The sequence below is a fragment of the Taurulus bubalis genome, assembly GCF_910589615.1.
Source record: "Taurulus bubalis genome assembly, chromosome: 4".
NCBI lineage: Eukaryota > Metazoa > Chordata > Actinopteri > Perciformes > Cottidae > Taurulus > Taurulus bubalis.
Genome location: NC_136592.1, coordinates 8,936,446 through 8,955,849, shown reverse-complemented (window position 1 = coordinate 8,955,849; position 19,404 = coordinate 8,936,446). Strand labels below are relative to the sequence as shown.

At 41.0% G+C, this 19,404-nt stretch overlaps 2 protein-coding genes across 2 annotated transcripts; both read right to left on the bottom strand.

The window, feature by feature from the left end:
* Window positions 1-536: 536 nt before the first annotated feature.
* atic (5-aminoimidazole-4-carboxamide ribonucleotide formyltransferase/IMP cyclohydrolase) lies at window positions 537-6,838 on the bottom strand. The gene is made up of 14 exons (XM_079216555.1): window positions 6,729-6,838; window positions 6,395-6,521; window positions 6,136-6,279; window positions 4,514-4,602; window positions 4,238-4,389; window positions 3,401-3,557; window positions 2,525-2,650; window positions 2,250-2,443; window positions 2,049-2,138; window positions 1,845-1,970; window positions 1,635-1,727; window positions 1,365-1,547; window positions 1,091-1,246; window positions 537-898 (listed from the first exon to the last, which is right to left on the bottom strand). Exons 1-14 carry the CDS (start codon window positions 6,745-6,747, stop codon window positions 779-781), a joined length of 1,776 nt encoding a protein of 591 aa, XP_079072681.1. The 5' UTR covers window positions 6,748-6,838; the 3' UTR covers window positions 537-778.
* Window positions 6,839-13,859: 7,021 nt separating this feature from the next.
* On the bottom strand, window positions 13,860-17,235 carry mnx2b (motor neuron and pancreas homeobox 2b; the record flags this gene model as incomplete). The annotated part of the gene is made up of 3 exons (XM_079217291.1): window positions 13,860-14,270; window positions 15,319-15,479; window positions 16,821-17,235. The coding sequence occupies 3 exons, from the start codon at window positions 17,233-17,235 to the stop codon at window positions 13,860-13,862; spliced, it is 987 nt and encodes a 328-aa protein (XP_079073417.1).
* Between the last annotated feature and the right edge of the window lie 2,169 nt (window positions 17,236-19,404).

Sequence of the window (19,404 nt, the reverse complement as noted above, 5' to 3'; positions counted from 1 at the left end):
TCAGACAGTTCCCTGTGCCTTGTCCGCCATGACCCCCACTGCAGACAGTGACATGCAGGCTGCTAGGCATGTCATAAGTCTACACCCGGCGAGCCAAACCCGGGAGGCCAATGACCAACTACACTGCAATATACTGAGAACCTATTATTGAATTTGGAAAAAGGTTATTGTATGTTATGTCAATAAAAGGGATTTCTGAAAATGTATCATAGCCATAATAATGGCATACAATGTCATTCAGTATGCCATCTAGTTAGCTGTAAACTAGGATTAGAGCCTTACGGTTGATGCCTCCATCAACCAGCAAAATTGCAGTTTCCCTCCATCCGTTGGTCTGCCAAAAATGTAATAACTTTATAATTTTATCCAATTAGACATTTGTGTGAAATTGTCATAATTAGCATATTCATTCTTGACACATGGCCAAGGTGAATCTTTGTGCCAAAGGGTTCAAATTCCCTCCAGGCATTTTGTGAGATATCAGTCACGAGACATACAGAATAACACAAAGAGAGACAAAACCATGAAGTGTCAATTACAGTTTATTTCACACTGAAAAAGGACTGACCTAGATTGAACATCAACAGTTGTGCATCTCTCTTCGATATTAGGATCCAATAAGGAATGTTGTTAATCTGTTACAAAACAGTGGGACTTCTACGCTTCAGCATGATGAGGGAAGGAATGTTTGGAGTATCAGCAATGTTAGAAAAAGAGTTGGACTAATGCTCCAAAACTGAGTAGAGCGTAAAGAACACCTGGAGCAGTGCTGAGGTGCTCAGTGGTGGAAGAGACGCAGGTTGGTGTGCACCAGAGTGATGCCCTGCTCATTACAGGCGGTAATCACAACCTGGTCAGCCGCAGAGCCCGCTGGAGCTGCGATGTACTTCACCCCACTCTACAGACAGAAACAAAAAGGAGGAAGAAACGTTAGTAGAGGCGACTGGAAAGCTTGTCGGTGTGTTGTCAGAGACAGTAGTTTCCAAAAGATACGAATTCAGCAGTTGTCTGCAGACCATTCCCAAGCAATTTATCAATATGGTGCATACAGTGTGAGCTCATGCTTTTGGGAAAGGTGCGTTATATTAACCTGTTTGGCACGATCTATGTTATCTCTGAAGGGGAAGAAGGCGTCGGAGCTGACGGCCACGGCCTGCAGAGAGCTGATCCAGTTCTTCTTTTCAGTCTCTGACAGGGGCTCCGGTACCTCTTCATACTTTGACCTCCAAACTGCCAAGTCTGGGCCCTGTCAACACAAAACACACGATATAGTATCTTTAATTCATCCTCAATGTCTCAATCTTGACGTGACATTGAACATCAGACTTGTTGGCTGTGTGTAACACACGCAGACGCAAGTGTACCTCTCCAATGGTGCCGCTGACGTACTGGTCGATTGCGTTGGCCATCTCTGCTCGCTTCACACCACTGCAAAACTTCATGCTCAGGACACGAGGGTGGTGTCTCAGCCACCAGTTATCCGCTTTGTCACCGGCCAGCCGAGTGCAGTGGATACGAGACTGCTGACCGGCACCAATACCAACGACCTGTAAAACAGAGACAAGAGGAAACACATTGAGAAAAACGTATAGCTCATCCAGATTCCCCCCCTCCAGACTTCTGCCTGCTCTTACCTGTCCATCTTTAGCGTAGCAGACAGAGTTGGACTGAGTGTACTTGACAGCAATGGTGGCCACGGCGAGGTCCCGCACAGCTTCCACCGAGAGCTTGCGGACATAGAAACGGTCATAAGGGTGTGCACTTGTCATTTAGATAGAATTAAGTAAATAATTCCTGAAAATGACAAAGCAGGATGAGAAAGTAAATACACTACAGTAACTCACAGAGCCCTCGGAGACAACGTTGCTGAAAAATTCCTTGTCGATGAGAGCGCCATTCCTCTTTTGTTTGAGGTAGAGGCCGAACAACACTCTCACCTCAGCCTCATCGGGCTCGTAGTCGGGATCCATCTTGATCAAAGAACAACAGAAAATGTATCAAAACGCTAATTGTAACCTTACTTAATTACTAATACAAAAAAAACTCACCTGAAGCACACAGTAGTTGCCACCCTTCTTTTTGGAGAGGATCTTGAGGGCCTCCTCATCATACCCAGGAGCAATGATACCATCCGACACCTGAGAGCAAGCAAATGGAAACATGGTGAAGAAAAGTATTGCACCAGCAAAAAAATACATACAAAAATTATATTTATTTTAATAGATTTTTGTTGTAGGATACAGTTTTACCTCTCTTGATATAATCTTGGCAGTGGGAACGTCGCAAACATCCGACACAGCAATAAAGTCTCCAAAAGAAGACATGCGGTCTGAACCTCTCGCCCTGGCGTAGGCCGTGGCCAGCGGGGTGAGGTCCTTCAGCATGTCATGCACCATGCACACTTTGGCTTCCTCCTCAGTCAGAGGAACTCCTACTGCAGCTCCTTCAGAGGAAACATAAGAGTCATCGTCACAATTAAGGCACTAAAATCTAAAGCGTGTGTTCGCGTGTCTGTTCATCTTACCAGCAGGGCTGACGTGCTTGAAGGAGGCGGCAGCAGCCATGCCAAGGGCGCTCTTTAACTCTCTGACCAGCTGCCAGGCGTTCAGAGCGTCACACAGGTTGATGAAGCCGGGCGAACCGTTGACCACTGAGAGGGGGCAAAGGTAATGATGTTTCAGGATAAAAAAAAAGTATAGTTTTCTCCCCCATCTTCTTAGTCATATTTCATGGATCAACTCTTTTCCGACATGTTCATTTTAGGGGGACAGGGATATTGACAAGGCCCAAATCCCTGCCTTTATCTACACTTAGTTTCTGGCAGCTAGTTAGATGAGAAGATCGATACCACTAATATTTACCCTTTAAAAACTGCTGATGGGAAAACAGCTTGACTTGCACTGTAGAGATAAAATCCACCTACCAGCACCTTTAACACCGACTAGTTCACATGTTATACATGGTTTGTTTAATTTAAACAAAAAACAAAGCGCATGAATAACAAGTTTTAGTTTTGAGAATGGTAATCTGCTGAATTTATCTGCTATGTCTTGGCTCTGAGTAGTTGCCGAGCATTACCTTCTATAAAATGTTAAATGGTCATTTTTACACTGTACAAAATAAACAAAACGGATACGTTAAAGAGTGAGCTTTAGAAGTGCTGGTTATTGGATCTTGTTTCCTTTAGCCTTTACCCACCAGCATTTCTTGTTTTTGTTAAAAGCTAAACTAACCTATTAATCTTCTCATCCGACTCTCTGCCAGTCAGCAACATAAAACCATTTCCCAGAATGCTGAACTACTCTTAAAAAAAAAAAAAAAAAAAAAAAAAATCAAACCACCAAACAATGCAGACACGTTTCGTTCAGTTGAGACCGGTGTAATGTGAAGTCGGGTCTACCTTTGAGGGGCAGGGCTGGGCGCAGGGTGTAGAGTTGGGCGGGTGCTTGGTGAGGGTTCATGCCGTAGCGCAGAGACAGCTGGGAAACACCACGGCTGTACTGTCCACGAAAGTAGTCCGATATGGCCTCGTCATACTGCGCCGTGTGGGTGAAGGCCTGAAGAGCAAAGAACAAATACACTGATGACACAAAAACATATAATTACATCATCCTCTAATGTGTACCAAAGCTATTGACCTGAAATGCATTTACAATAATTTAAAGCAACAGATCTGAGCTTAAACCGATCTATTCTAAACAGCCATCAGCTCAGTCAGACAAGTCGTCATGTTAAACTCTAAACACACATTTCAACACTTGTGATTGAAAGCCCACGCTGGACTTTGTCTTGCACTGGCCCTCATCTCTAAGCAAACACCACCGACACGAACAGGGGGGAAATAATACAGAGAGACACGATATGGGGACTTAAGGAGAATTATCTCAATTGAGGGATATGATCAAACACATTTATTATATTAAATTACTTTTGCCTCACTCTTGGCATTTCCTCATCTTTTGTAGGAACATATCATGCAATTTATCACCTTATAGAAGCAAAAGGTAAGATTCACCTCTTATTCCAAACAGTCTTCTCCACAATTGAGATTAGACTGGAGGAACAAGTCCAAGACCTACAGTCCAAAACTCACCGATAAGTTTTTGCTTGTTTTCTGTGATAGTAAATTGAGTATCGGTCAGAACAGTCACCCTGAATATGCTGGTCTTGAACAAATTTGGTTCATATACATGCAAATCAATGGTGCAAAATGGTGGGGGAGGAAGAAAGACATTACTTTGAGGGCCAAAGTCCTTCGGGTTTCCAGGGTTGTATCTTTGTCTCCTGAACTCTCCATCTCCTTGGCAACCAGTGAATAGTCAGCAGGATCACACACTATGGTGACCCGAGCGTGATTCTTGGCCGCTGCTCTCAACAGAGTAACGCCACCTGGGAAGAAAGAGAAACGTTTTATTAAAGCACATGCCAATAGTCATAGTTTCTTTTAATGCACTGAAATCATAGTTTTTGGAGAGTTTACTACAAACAACACAATCTCCTCTGCACAACTCACCGATATCGATCTGCTCCACAGCATCTTCCACTGGAACATTCGGGTTGGAGACGGTCTTCACAAAGGGGTAGAGGTTGCACACCGCCACGCTTAAAAAGAGCAAACACAGAACGATGATGAAGATCAATACACAGACATACCTATTATGAACCACAAGACTTCCATTTTGGGTGACTTTGACTTGCATTGCTTTTAAGTGTAGCTTTCACACTGTGTTCATGCTCATTGCCTCTGAAAAAAAGGGTTGTTTCAACTTAAATGAAAGTTAAATTGTAAGAAATGTTTCTTTCTGAAGTCTGCATGAAAAGTGCAAGTCACTCCCGTCTCGAGTTTGGTGAGAAAAATTAACCGCCGTCTACCTCCCACACTGAAGTCAGGACTTTCTGCAAGAATGACTCATTCATCCGCTTACTGTCATCCACTTTGAACCTTTTAGTTGGGAAAAACTGCAGAATGTAGAATGTTCTAGCTGTTATGGGAACAATGATGCACATTAATCTATTTGCGATTATTTATCGTTTCAGCTCCTGCATCGCAAAAAGAATGTGGCCATCAAAATATCCCTTACGCAGACATCCTGGAATGCTTTTTTGGTCCAAAATCCAAAAGATTACATTTATAGCCAAATTAAGAAATAAAATTAAGAAACAGAAAAGCACATCCTCACATTTAATAAGTTGAAACCCGAGAATGTTGCCTCCTCCCTTTTTTTTATATCCATCACAACTGTTGATTAGCAAACAAATAATTTCAGCACAACTGCCTTTTGAACTGCAGCACAACAGACTGTGCGCCTGCATTTCTGAACTTTAAGTAACATTTTCAACATCGTCGCCTACGTTTCTATTGTACGTAGTATTCTTGCATCACAGGTGAAGGATCTCCTGGACTAGTGTGATCGCTCTCAGTGTGATCAACAGCCCCACAGTGGGAGCTTCTCCTCGTCTAATCAGACGAGCCACTCATCGTCTATCTTTCAATCACATGCTCCCAAATAACTTTGGAAGACAGGGAAACATAGATTTCCATGCGTCGATCAGATTTTGTGTGTGGGTTTAGTTACGTTCTCCAATGACAAGATCTTTGATCTAATTATTACATTCTTCTTCTTGTCCTGAACCAAATGAGAGTCACAGGACAAGCTTCTAGCAGGAGCAGCAGCTTGCCAATAGACCAGCTGATAATCAATTACACGTGTGCTTTCTAATGGACGACGCCAGTCTGCCCTCTAACCCTGTTAGCTTGTGATCGGCCACAGGTCATGCATGCTCTTTTTTAAACAGGCTTTTTTGTAGGAATGATTATTCAACCTTTTTGCCCCTCTGCTGTAAATAAATATCCACTGTGTCATCACAACGATGAGGCCGCTTTAAAATAAATATGTATATATCATTTTAACTATTTTATTTAAAAAAGGTGAAACGACCCTCTAAAGAGTTTTTTGTGCCTTATTTTTTAACCTTTTCATTTTACAGAGTAACTGTTTGCTATCTGTGCATATGATATTAAAAATATCTTGAATATGAAATAAATCTATCTATCTATCTATCTATCTATATCTATATACACACACACTGTGTGTGTAAACGTCTTAAGACTTTCTTTGCCAGTGCTCCTCTCACCGGACGAGGCTGTAGCCCAGCTTCTCCATATCTGCGGCGTCAGTGGAGGTTTTCCTGGCCAGGATGCCTCCATGGACAGCGGGGTGCAGAGTCTTCACGCGGCCGCCCAGCATCTCCGGATGTCCCGTCAGCTCGGACACATCCCTGACACACAGCAGAGACACCGACAGGTCACACGAGACACCGCCCCAAAGGATGCTGCTCGGTTGAGTTACATTTGGGCTATATTTTGGGGGTTGAAGATATTAAAAAGACTCACCTGACAGGCAGCCCCGCGTCCCGCAGGGCTTTGGCTGTGCCCCCCGAGGCGACCAGAGACAGCCCGACATCCACCAGCCTCTTGGCAAAGTCCACCAGTCCACTTTTGTCCGACACACTCAGAAGTGCTGCGAGGACAGACGAAAAGGACACTGAACCAAACACCGTCGTGCATTTTCACATTTCACAAGAGAGAGAAGTCAGGCCGTGTTCAGACGAGGTTAAAGCAGACCACGTTGGCTAAAATTAGCCAGCAAGCTAGCGGCGTGATGTCGCAGAGCAAAACTTTATATCGACGACAAGCGAAGGACGCGAACTTGAAGGGAAACTCTTACCGAGCTCCGAGGAGGCCATGCTGACGTCTGCGCGCGGAGCGGGTCTTCTCTTCAGGGTTTGCTCTGTGCAACCTGCAGCCTGCGGAGTGAGAAAGTGGAGGAGACCGAGACCAACTCAGCAGCGTTTCATTGCTTCATCATGTGCTTCAAAAGGAGGCAAAGACCCGCCCGCCCTGCCGAGGTCGGCCCCGCCCCTCTGACACACAAGCGCACCCAAAAGAACCACGCGGCGTAGAAAATACACATTCAGGAAGTGCTGCAAAAACAACAACAGTAGTACTAATTTTGATATGAATACATTTTATACAAGTCGTTTCATGATTATATAAAGATATTTGCAATGCATTCATGGCTCATCTCCAAATACATTATGACTTTGTAAAAAATAACAATTGAGTTGAATTGAGACTAATTAAATGTATATCTTTATATGCTGGAGTTGAATACGTTTACATTTTGAGTTAAACATTTAAATTGACATCATAGGTCTAATCAAGATATCTCAATTATCTTTTAGCACGACTCAAATACTAATATAATAGTACATACTATAATTAACTGTACCTTTTGCAGCAGCTATATTATTTGTTTGTCTGTCAACAAACAACATATGTTTATAATCATCTATTATATATTTTAGAAAGCTTTTTATGAAACAGTAGATCAAATATTGACTAAAGTATATTGACTAACACTTATTGAATAGCTCTGCTCAAGATTTGAGTCAAGTCAGGTGAAGTGTATTCTTTTATTCTGCCACCAGAGGGCGCACATGGGCCATGTCCATACTGCAACAATTATATATTTCAGATCAACATTATTTATCCACAGCACGTAAACGTTAATGACAATGTAGGCTGAGATGCATGTGTTCACGCCTGAACCATTTTTGATACAGGTTTACTTAATTGGTATTCTATTCATGTTAGTTTTGGTCTCTTATTTAAGCCTGCACTAGTTTAGTTTAGTTTAGATTCTCTTATATATATATATATATATATATATATATATATATATATATATATATATATATATGTATATATATATATATATACATATATATACATATATATATATATATATATATATATATATATATATATATATATATATATATATATACATTCAAGGAGCATTATCGAAGGAAGACTGTAACTTGAGATTTTAATTACCAACTCTTGCTTCTGTAATTTATGGAAGCCCGTTTCCGCGTTTTAGCTCAACACATAATAGCATTGCTATTAATGTAGCTGTTGCATGTGTTTCTCAAAGAGGCTACCGGTAAACGCAGGAAAGCTACGATACGTTATCTTGCTAATTGTGTGGTTTATTTGGGAACAGTACACAGGCTACTGTGGGCCGCAGCCTCCGCCAACAACAGTCAACACCGTTAAACGTTGTCTTAACTGTCCCTCAAACTCCACTCCCGGTAACTCGCCACAGGCAACTCACGGATACACAGGTCATGAGACCTTCACTGACCTCCTGTTAATTTCAGATTATACTCTGACATTAGGTCCACACAGATATGGAACATATCTTCATCACATAGGGAATCCTTAAACACACACTCTTCAAGGCAGACTTGAACCTTCTCCAGGTCCACAGGGTGAAAACAATCTCTACCTCCTACACTAAGGGGCTGCATGCAGGAAGTGTTTACAGGAAGAAGTTATAGTTAGGATCGGTTATTTCAATTACTGAGTTCAGGAGGTCAGTGAAGGTCGCCTGTGTAGCTGTGAATCATCCTAGCTAACACTAATGCAGTATGTTGTAGTGATGGGAATGGCTCTTTTGGCTCGGCTCACTAAAAAGAGCCGGCTCTTTCGGCTCCCAAATGGCTCTTCAGATTTTTTGGTGCTTAAATTAATTTATTACCAACAATAATGTAAAATGATGCGCAATATGAATTACTAATGTAAAAAAAAAACATGCACTATATCAAATGTGTATTATATATATACACTTTTATTTATACACTCTACAGAGTGATACAAAAAAATTAGAAAGTGCAAAAACAATCGTTTAACTATTTACAAATTGACTTAACTAACGTTTAACTATTTTAAACTTTTAGCTTTTTAATACTTAACACATTTAAAGTGAAACAACATACAGAAGCTTACAGAATCACACAACAAAATATAAATAAAAATGTGTAAAACAAAAAGAAAAAAATCAGCACCCAGAGTTTTGTCCTTCATTGAAGATTTACATTGAGAAAGACCAAGTGCCTCAGCTTTGAGGCTGATCCTGTTTCTTCTCTCCGGAATTATCTGCCCTGTTTTGGAGAAGCTTCTCTCTGAGGAAACTGAAGTTGCTACAACGCACAGTCTCCGTGCGTCACATGAGTGAGGCGGGGGTCCCTCCCTCCTGGTCGTGTGCTTGCTGTGTGTGTGTGTGTGTGTGTGTAACTCCCGCCCCTCCCCCCTCTGCTCAGCGCATGCACAGAGACGACGCCACACATGTTGACCAATTAAATGCGGCTTGAGAGAGAGAGAGAGATTGAGAAGAAAAAAAAGCGGCTCCCAATCAGGAGCCGGCTCTCAGAGCCGTTTCGTTCGCGACCGACACATCACAAGTATGTTGAAAGGTAAGCACCGAGTTGTCCTCTGTCGTTCAGACAGACGCTTTGCGGTGAAGTGTGTTAACATAATACCATTTAGAGAATGAAGAACAACAGTGAGTCTCAAGCATATTGTAGCGACCCTTGGTCAGGAAAGCTACGAGACGTTATCTTGCTCATTGTGTGGTTTATTCGGGGACAGAACACAGGCTACTGTGGGCCTCCGCCTCCGCCAACAACAGTCAACACCACCGTTAAACGTTTTCTTAACGTCCTTCAGTCTCCGCTCCCGGTAAATCTGCACAGGCAGCAACACATGCCACCTCAGTCTCTCCGCCACGCTCATGACCCAGCCACCCCATAGGCAGTAGGACACCACGGCTGTGATGACACATCTTGATTAAAGGGCTGTCGTACCGGTAGCCTCTTTGAGAAACACATGCAACAGCTACATTAATAGCAATGCTGTTATTTGTTGAGCTAAAACGTCAACAGTGACGCTTGCATATCGTTTGCATGGTTAGACCGGCGAGGGGATGAAGAGACTTGTGAAGACAGCGCAGATAACAGGAAGGAGAAAAGCCAACGTCACTGAAGCGCATGCGCACTTACTATCTCATAATTTCGACTTTCTATCTCATAATTTCGACTTTTTATCTCATTGTTATGACTTTTTATCTCATAATTTCGACTTTTTATCTCATTGTTATGACTTTTTATCTCATAATTATGACTTTTTATCTCATAATTTCGACTTTATTATCTCATTATTATGACTTTTATCTCATTATTATGACTTTTTATCTCATAATTATGACTTTTTATCTCATAATTTCGACTTTATTATCTCATAATTATGACTTTTTATCTCATTATTATGACTTTCTATCTCATTATTATGATTTAAAAAAAAAAAAAAATTTCTTCATCTCTTTTTTTGTGTGTGGCGTGGCGGAAACGGGCTTCCATAGTCGGGCTTCCATAGTAATTGTTGTGCATATGATGAAAAAATAACAACTAATTATATGTTTTGTGGATACTTGTATAATTGTATCTTTGGTGCGCTTGTCAATTACAATACAAAACGCTCAAGATAAATTAAAACATTTAAATGACGGAGACTACATAGTTGTAATGTTTTTCTGGTAAGCTCTCTTGGCTCAACAGCAGATTTGAAGGTTACACTGACACCAAGAAAGGCCACGAACATCATCACTGCGTCCACCATTATTGGTCAAACACCTGTAACCGCCGTTTCCTGCAGCAATAAATGACGCTCATGAATACGCACCACGATTTTTCAATAAACTTTATTGGCAAAAAACGGTGCCTTTTTCCTGCTTTGGAACAGCGTTTTAAGTCGGACAGATGTGGATTTATTGGGCAACGTCACTCACTCCTTTACTCGCCCATTAGTTAAGTGACAGGACAGGGCCCAGGGAAACCCGCACCAATGCGTGTGATTGCGTTAAAAGATCGGACAATCTGTTCATATTTACGTAATGAGTCCGACATTTTGCTGATTGATTAAACTATGGGGTGTAAATATTTTTAAGGGCACCCTGATTTATAATCTAACAAAAGCACACACACACACACACACACACACACACACACACACACACACACACACACACACACACACACACACACACACCGCTTTATTTGTTTAACTATGAAAATGAGAGTTTCTGGTAACTGCTCGATGTTCGGTGACGTCTCAGGGGCGAGCTGAGTGATTCAATAGACAGTGAAACATTTTTATAGAAACACACGGGCTTCACTATGGTTATTGGTTAAAAAAAGAAAGCGGCGGTCAGGCCGTCAGCACTTTAGTCGGGTTGGCTGTTGAGGAAAACTGACCGCATTATCAGACTGTAATTTACGCATGGGGATTTTTAATCAACATGACTGGTGTATTCAGATTAAATTAGAAGAAAAACGGAATCAATGCCCACCATATATTGCTGCGCTGCTTTATCAATTAGCTGTGATTTTTTGTTCTGAGGGGCCTGTGTCATAAAACAGGCCAAACGCCATTTGTCACCAGCTGACAAGTCACACAACTAAATGAGCTCCTATTGATTCGCATGATTTTTCATCAGCCAAATTAAAAGCTGCAGTTTGATTGAGATTCGGCCTGCAAGCTTGTTATGTATTCTATTCACCCCCATTAAATCAAGTCTGAAAAAGTTCAATGAAAACTCTTTTGAAGTCCTTTGAGTTAACTAGAAGCCTTAATGGTGGATTGGACAGGATGTGTGATGCTGCTGCATCCGGCCTCAGCCAGGTTGATTAAAGTATATGTGCTGTCACTTACATGACTGCAAGGTTAGATCTTAAGAAGATGTTCATGCTTTGTTTTGTTCGCTGTGCTTGTATAGTGTTTCAACCGGGTCACACATTGTGAGAGGGGTTAACCAAAATTATGAACTCATATTTTTACACAACATATTCTAAAATGGATAGCACATGTGATGTGCACAAGCTGGAGAGTAGAGATCAATAACATGTGGATGGGGGCAATGTTTGGTCCACCATTCTAAATAATCGATCCTCGTGTCTCTGTCGGCCAAATTCCCAGCTATCAAAATCCGTGACTTTGTCAAAATTAGATACTGTGATCTACTATATATGTTTGGTAACAGATATCTATAACACAGTCAATAAACCAAAAACATTTGAAGGGGCAATATAGTTCAAACAGAATAAGATCCTCTGAAATTAAACAACAACATACTGTATGTTATCATGGACTGTTGATTGCTTGGAAAAGATAAGGACAGAAATGCAAATACAAATGAAAACATTCGTGAAATACGGACAGTCTTTAATGTAAGTGGATGATTTTGCATTCAAAAATCGCATTTTATACTCAAATTATAGCACATTACTGTATTTACCTAAATCCAGATAACAAAGCCATCAAACTAAACCACTGACCAGTAAAGGTCTCTCTGATTACTTTCATACAATACAGTTTAAAAAAAAAGTGCATTTACACTTTCTTGTGGTTTTCTTGTGGTTTTTCAGCAGAACATATGTGCTATGCTCCACTAAAAGAGTGTGTAAATACACTCCCAATCATTACAGAGGGGTGTGAGTGTGTCCAGCAGTAAAGAATGCATTTAATCACTATATAAACATGTGACATGTGGTCTGAGCAGGGGCCAAATGACACTGTGCTGCATGTCCTCCAATCTGCTCTTTAATCACAACCCTTACATGGGCGGCCATTAAAACGCCCCGTCGCAGTTACACTTACACACACTCATCATGCTGTTGCACTTGGAAATTAAAATGGGCCTGTGTGACATCACCATCAGGCTTTTGATGGCTTTACTTCCTCTTCATCAGCTTAATTATTTGGCTATCAGTAAACCCCACAGAGTAATTAATATCTGAGAGCTTTTGTAATAAATTTAAAGTATGAACTGAGAATTGCTTTTGCTTTGCTGTATGGCTGTGAAGGAAAAATGAAGAAGTTGAAGGGGACGTGCACACAAGGAGTTGTTCTTCTCTCTTATGTCGCGTTGTTGACCTTTGTGTTCTTTTCTTATGATCAAGTCAGTACTTTGTCTTAATATGACTTTGTCTGTCTCCACTTTGGTCCAGATTGAAATACCTTAACATCTATTGGATGGATTGTCATGAAATGTTGCTTCAACATTTATGTTCCCCAGAGGATGAATCCCAAAGACTTTGGTGGTCCTCTGACTTTTCATTTAGCTCCATCAGACAAACACTTCTTTGTTTCATCACCAAATATCTGCAAGATGACTTGAGATGACATCCTCATGCCAACCTAAGATGGTGAGCAGGGTGAACCTGCTAAACACAAGCATGTTGACATGATTGATAACGGCTAATCAGGAACATGGATCAACAATGCAGACATTTTTCAGTTTTTTTTTTAATTATTTTGCTCTATTTTTTTGTATTTCACAGTTACACCACAAACACGTTTCAGATAAATACATGTGCGACTCATCTTTGCAATCATTTAAATAAATTAAGTTAATTTACATGGAAGTGACCAGAACAAATTCATGAACACCGTCGAGAACAAAAGAAACCCAGCGACATTGACACATTAAATGCACAAAAGTAATACGTGAGATGTTCGGCGACGTGTTTTCCTGCCCAAAGACCTCTGGAGCAGCAGATGTTTTTGAGCTCATATTGTTTCTTCAGTCACAACACAGCTTGTTTGTTTCGCTGTCTTCATGATGCAGTGGAGGCTGTACGCACACTGTACCCATCCTTCAGACATGTGAGTTCACTGGGTGGAGCTCCAGCTGTCAGCAGATGGAGCAAAGACAAGGTAACCAGAAGGTCATTGGCATCGAAACAGCAACATTTTGGGAGGAAATGAGAACCTTTTTATTATTTTTCTTGGCATGCTACGAAATGTACAGAAGAGAAGATTTTATTCACAGATGGTTTATAAAGTATATTTGTGGCATTTGTCTGGGAATTGTCCATGACCCCAAACGCAGCCGTGTCCCAGTGTAATGTGTCTGTAATTTTTAGGAAACCACACTGGTGTTTCCCTGAGTTTCTGTTCACAGTCCTGCTCTGATCTTCCTGTCGCCTCCTCCTCCTCCTTGCACCCCCTCCAGCTCCTCGTCAGAGAAAGGGCTGTGGGGACTGTAGCCAACATCAGTGCTGCTCTGCAAGAAGTCCGTGGCTCGCGGCATCCCAACAGGAAAACCACGCTGGGTGTCCTGCTCCTCCTCCTCCTCTTCCTCCTCCTCTTCCTCCTCATCCTCTTCCTCCTCTTCTCCATCCTCCAGATCGAGATCTATCCCTCTGTCGTCTGGGTTCGCAGCTTGTCGGATCTCCTTTGTTTTGTCTTTGGCTGTTTTTCCTCCGCTGCGTTGCTTGGCCTCAGACTGGGTCGAGGCGGAGGCCTGCTCCTTCGCCTTTCGACTGCGTTTCCACTTCATCCTCCGATTCTGGAACCAGATCTTGACCTGCCGAGAGACGACAGGGCAAAGGACACGTGTTCACAAGATGGTCCTAAATATTCTTTTGTATTTTTTCCACTGATACTTTGGAGCAAATTACAAATTACAATTTCTTCTGCAGAGTTTAGAACTAAAAAAGCATTGCCCATTAATTACACACACATAACTTTTGATCTTTGCTCTTTTACACACTATCTTTAAATTACATACTTGTAATATATCAATGTTGTTGATCAAATATACTTTAATCATGTAATTCATCAATGCTACCAGAAATATGAAGGAATATTTAATGAAGATAGAAACACAAAACACAATGTAAATCTTACTTTGAAAGCCTAATGCATTAAAGTCTTTGTCCAGTTTGTGGGGAAATGAACTCAGTTCAGACATTACAATATCGCCACAATAATAACAAATGTAAAACATCCATGTGTCATCATCTGTTGTACAATATACATCTCCGTGCTTCATATTTGTCCTTCATTTCAAATAAACTCCTCTTTGATGAATTAGAACATAACTTGACATTATAGCACGTCAGTCATAACTGTTAAAGAGTGAAGGTGTATTTCATCAGTTCAGTGACACTACACTAAAAGGGTTGTTTAACTTATTGATTTAATGCTTTCAGACACCTCATGTTTGGGCTTTTTAGGATACAAACACGTTTTACACGATTGTATTGGAAATGTTATTTGCCGTTTTATAATCAAATAACTGTTGAACTCAGATTTTTTATTATTATTGCTGCACTGCAGCGTGCCATGCTGAATAGAGATTTCTCAATCACTAAATAAATTGTAACTAATAAATCAAACAACTAATCAAAAGTCTTACAGGGGTCATCATAGTCCTGCTCATATTACTAAAGTCTGTTAAAATCCAGTTATCCTGCTGAACAAGAATATGATCTTAAGTTCAGTGAACTTTGTCCTGAGTATTCAATGGGATTGATCCTCGCCTCCTTCTTGTTTCTGTGAATTCTGTAATTCATTTTTTTTCCACATTGAAATGAACCCTTTGGCTCATGAAGTGGACTGGCATCTCTTACCTGTGTTTCCGTCAGCATGAGAGAGGTGGCCACTTCAAAGCGTTTGGGTCTGGAAAGGTATTTGTTGAGCTTGAACTGGTTCTCCAGCTCCAGCAGCTGCTGGCTGGTGAAGGCGGTGCGAGGCCTCCGGCACTTCCCCAGCAGACCGGCCTGAGGGCCCGCTGGAGGAGGAGGAAACACGGTATCAGTTCCAGTTCACAATATATTTGGATTTGAACTTATTTGATATCACAGATTAAATGGGCTATTTTTTTTTGTTTTACACGCAATGTCTGAATATTTTTTATTTTGATAATTCAAGTCAAATTGATTGTGAAATATCTTCCCTTTCAATTTTTGCCAATAACTGCCAGCAGTCTTATTTATTTAATACCAAGGACATAGGAAGTTCAATACAACTGTGTGGCTTAGCAACAGGCCCATATGCCCGCACTCTCTCGCCATCATTAACTATAATAGCTTTACTCCAGTTTATTGTTGACGGGGGGACACGGCACGAGCGGGCGCACGAGCCATAAAAACACAGGCACGCCATTAACTTAATGAAAATTCAATGAAGGCTTTTGGGATTTTATTGATGAACTACAGAGCGGTTTAGGTGTTTGTTTATAGTTTCTTCGTCACACAAAGACAATTTTCATCGCGTTGGCGTTTATAGAGAAATAAATGGGCCAAAATTAAAATATGACACACACACACACGCGCGCGCGCACGATGTGTTCAGGACGATGTCCACCACAGAATATTTGAAAATCACTGCCAATCTTGAATATTCATAATAATAATACAATGTAAAAAGCATAAAAACTATAATAGATTGCAAAGTAAAATTATACTGTGGAATGAATTCAGGACAGAAAGTTTCGTCCCTTTGAATAATAATATTGAATAATAATATTGAATAATAATACAAAAAGCTTAAACTGTTTGTGTCTAAGACAGCATAGAATTAATTTATTTTGTCAAAAACTCTGCCGCATATAAGGACAAATTATCATTTGAAAACCGAATTGAGTATTTGTTAAAAAGGAAACAAGATAACAAACTCACAATAAACAAGCAAAAACAAAGAACGAGCTATTAACGTATATTTACATAATTAATTAAGCCTGTTATCTGTAATAATTGCATATATCAATTTGTGCCTAATATTGATATGAATAATCTCAAGAGAACATAAATAGTTTAGTAAAAAATCAACTCTGTTTCATTTGACTGAAGTGTTTGTGTTCAATGAGTTTACAGCTCCTGGGCGGTTCTCCCGAGGTCAAACATCTGATTAGAAGCTGTAAAGCCCGATAACACAACACGTTAATGAGTGACACACATGTGTTAGGAGAATTTACTTAAAACAACTTTTTTAATCGTTCAGGTTATTTTGTCTTTGAGTTTTAAATTATAATTGTGTCATATATTCTTACTTTTTTTTAAGTACACAACTTTATTTCATATTTCCAGCATAGGCCTGTAGTATCAAAAGAAAATCAGTTATATATACTTACTGGTGTAATCTGGAAGTCGCGGCATCATGAGCCCGGCGCGGAACCAGTGCTCCAGGGGCAGAGAGCCCGCCATCGCAGCCGCCTTCAGGTGCTCCGGGTAGCTGTGTGTTAGCTGTGTGAAGCCGGTGTATGCGAAGGCGGGGTGCTGGCCACCCAACGCGGATAACGGGTACATGGGTGCATGATACATGCCGGGAATGGAAGCAAGTCCTGGATGAGGGAGATTTAGAACACCCGGTTTGTGGATAAATCCTTGGAGCTGCGCGGCCCGTGGAGACGGGGTGTCCGCGCGGCGGCAGGAGGCCGGGCTGCCCGCGGGGCTGTCGCTGCTCAGACCCGGGGAGAGGTCTCGGCGCACGCGGTTGGTTTCATCAGCGAGCAGGGCGTCAATTCTGAAGTTTTTGGATTTTTCCATGACGGCTTCACTCCAAAAAAACAAACAAACGTGTCAAAGCTTGGCGGGTGTGCACCTGTGCCGTGCGTCAGCGCGCAGACAGCGAAGCCTCTTCCACTCACAAACTCATAAGCTCTCCTTATCTTTTCATGAAAGTTCAGGCTGGACGGAACAACACAAGTTATGCTATTCACAAATGGACATTAATAAATGCTCAATTTGTATGTTAACGGCTGAAAAACCCCTTTCGACAGACTAAATGACTGACGTTTGCATGCGCATTCCTCCATCTGTTTCCTTGAGCTGTCCCTGCATATTAAGTCACTCTGCAACATATAGGCTACTGTACGTCCGTCCTGGTGTTTAACACTAACTTCACAAAGAGGCATGTGTCTCCCTCCGTCAGCCGTCCTTCCCTATACCCCTGCAGCGCGCTGTGAGCTGGGATTGGCTGGAGGCTGAGCTGCTCTGACGGGCCTCTAATCAGCTAATTACTCGCTCGTTTCTTCCCCAGAAAGCATTCAGAGTGAGGTAATGTCCAACCCCTGTCCCGCCTGCAAACACCTTCAACTGCATCAAAGCGCAGAGGTACATTAGAAGATTAGGCGATTGTATTTCCAGTATCTATCTTACTGCCAGCCCCTCATACTCACCACAGATTGCATCTACCTTGCAATAAACAAAGAATTATATCCACCGCTTTGTCCAAACTAATTATTAGTTCTGCAAACATCCTCCACAACTCCACACATTGGCTGTTTATCAGCAGAATTGCTTGGGTGAAGTAAACAAAACTAAAAACTAAAAAGCATTGGGTCAAGTCCAGTATTTAAATCATTAATATTAATGGCTTGCTTCATTCTCATACTCAGGCCATACCAATGCCATTAAAGTTTACGACCAGGAATGGCACACAAACCATATAAAAGTGTAATGACTTGGCAGAAGAGGCTATAAGTTAATTGGCCTTCTGCTTTAGGTGAACTAATGCCATTTTAAGACATGAAGCAGATCAGTTAAAGTGAAGTCTGTCTATTCTTTTCAATATGATGACATGTCTGACAAAAATAGAACCTAACAATAATAATGCGATGCAGGATAAACCTTAGTGCATGCAGACACAATCAGTTTGTCAAAAATACAAATTAAGATAATGCTTCTTATTTGAGACTTTTCATTTCACCAGTTTATATTGAGAATATTCATGTTGATGCAAACACATGTAGGAACAACATGATGCTCATTGATTCAACTTCATGTGGAAGACGATAGTGAACCTGTTTGAGAATGCAATATGTCAAAGATGGGCCTAAATTAAATGAGCTTTTTAAATAAACTAAGTGTTGCTGTGAGGGCCGGTCAAGTTCCCCCAACAACCCACAAAATAAAAGCCTATGATCGTTAATTGTCCAGATTTTTCAAATGTTGTTTAATTAGTAAAATAATTAAACAACACAAGCACAGATGCTTTTTCAGAGACTTCTTCTGTTGGGGGAGTACTGAATCTTTTATATTTATTATTTACATATTTGTTGACCTATCACATCTGAATGTGCGCTCAGTATGTGGACGCCGACACTTTTCGTGTATATTTTATAAAGAAACTAGAATTACCGCCAAGCGGATGTCTGATTTCGTCCACCAGTCATGTTGCAGTCCATGCATCACTTCATCGATTATAGAAATCTGTGTGAAATGCTTATGATTGGCAAATTCATTCTTGAGTTATGGCCAAAAATCCTGAGGTCACGGTGACCTTTGACCACCAAATAATAATCAGTTCAACCTTGAGTCCAGGACCTTTGTGCCAAATTTGAAGAAAGGTTTGATGAATTTAGATATCACGTTCATACGAATGAGACGGACATGAGGTCACAATGACCTTGACCTTTGACCTCATATATCTGATCCGTTCCTTTCAAGCGGCAAACCTCAGTGTCTGAAAAGTGAAGCTACTGCCGAAGTGCCTTAAACCTTTAATCTTTTTGTCCATCAGGGAGCCTCTAATGTCCTTTTACGTCAAAAAGAAGTCGGATTTAAGTCTAAAATGACCTCACTTCTCACTGGATTTATTACTTCAGTAAACGTTGTACAGCATGATGTTTATTTCGTAAACGATGTTCCCATTTAAAGTAAAATAGACAATAAAGCCATGTGCTTTAGGGTGTGAATAACTTGTGGCTGATAGGT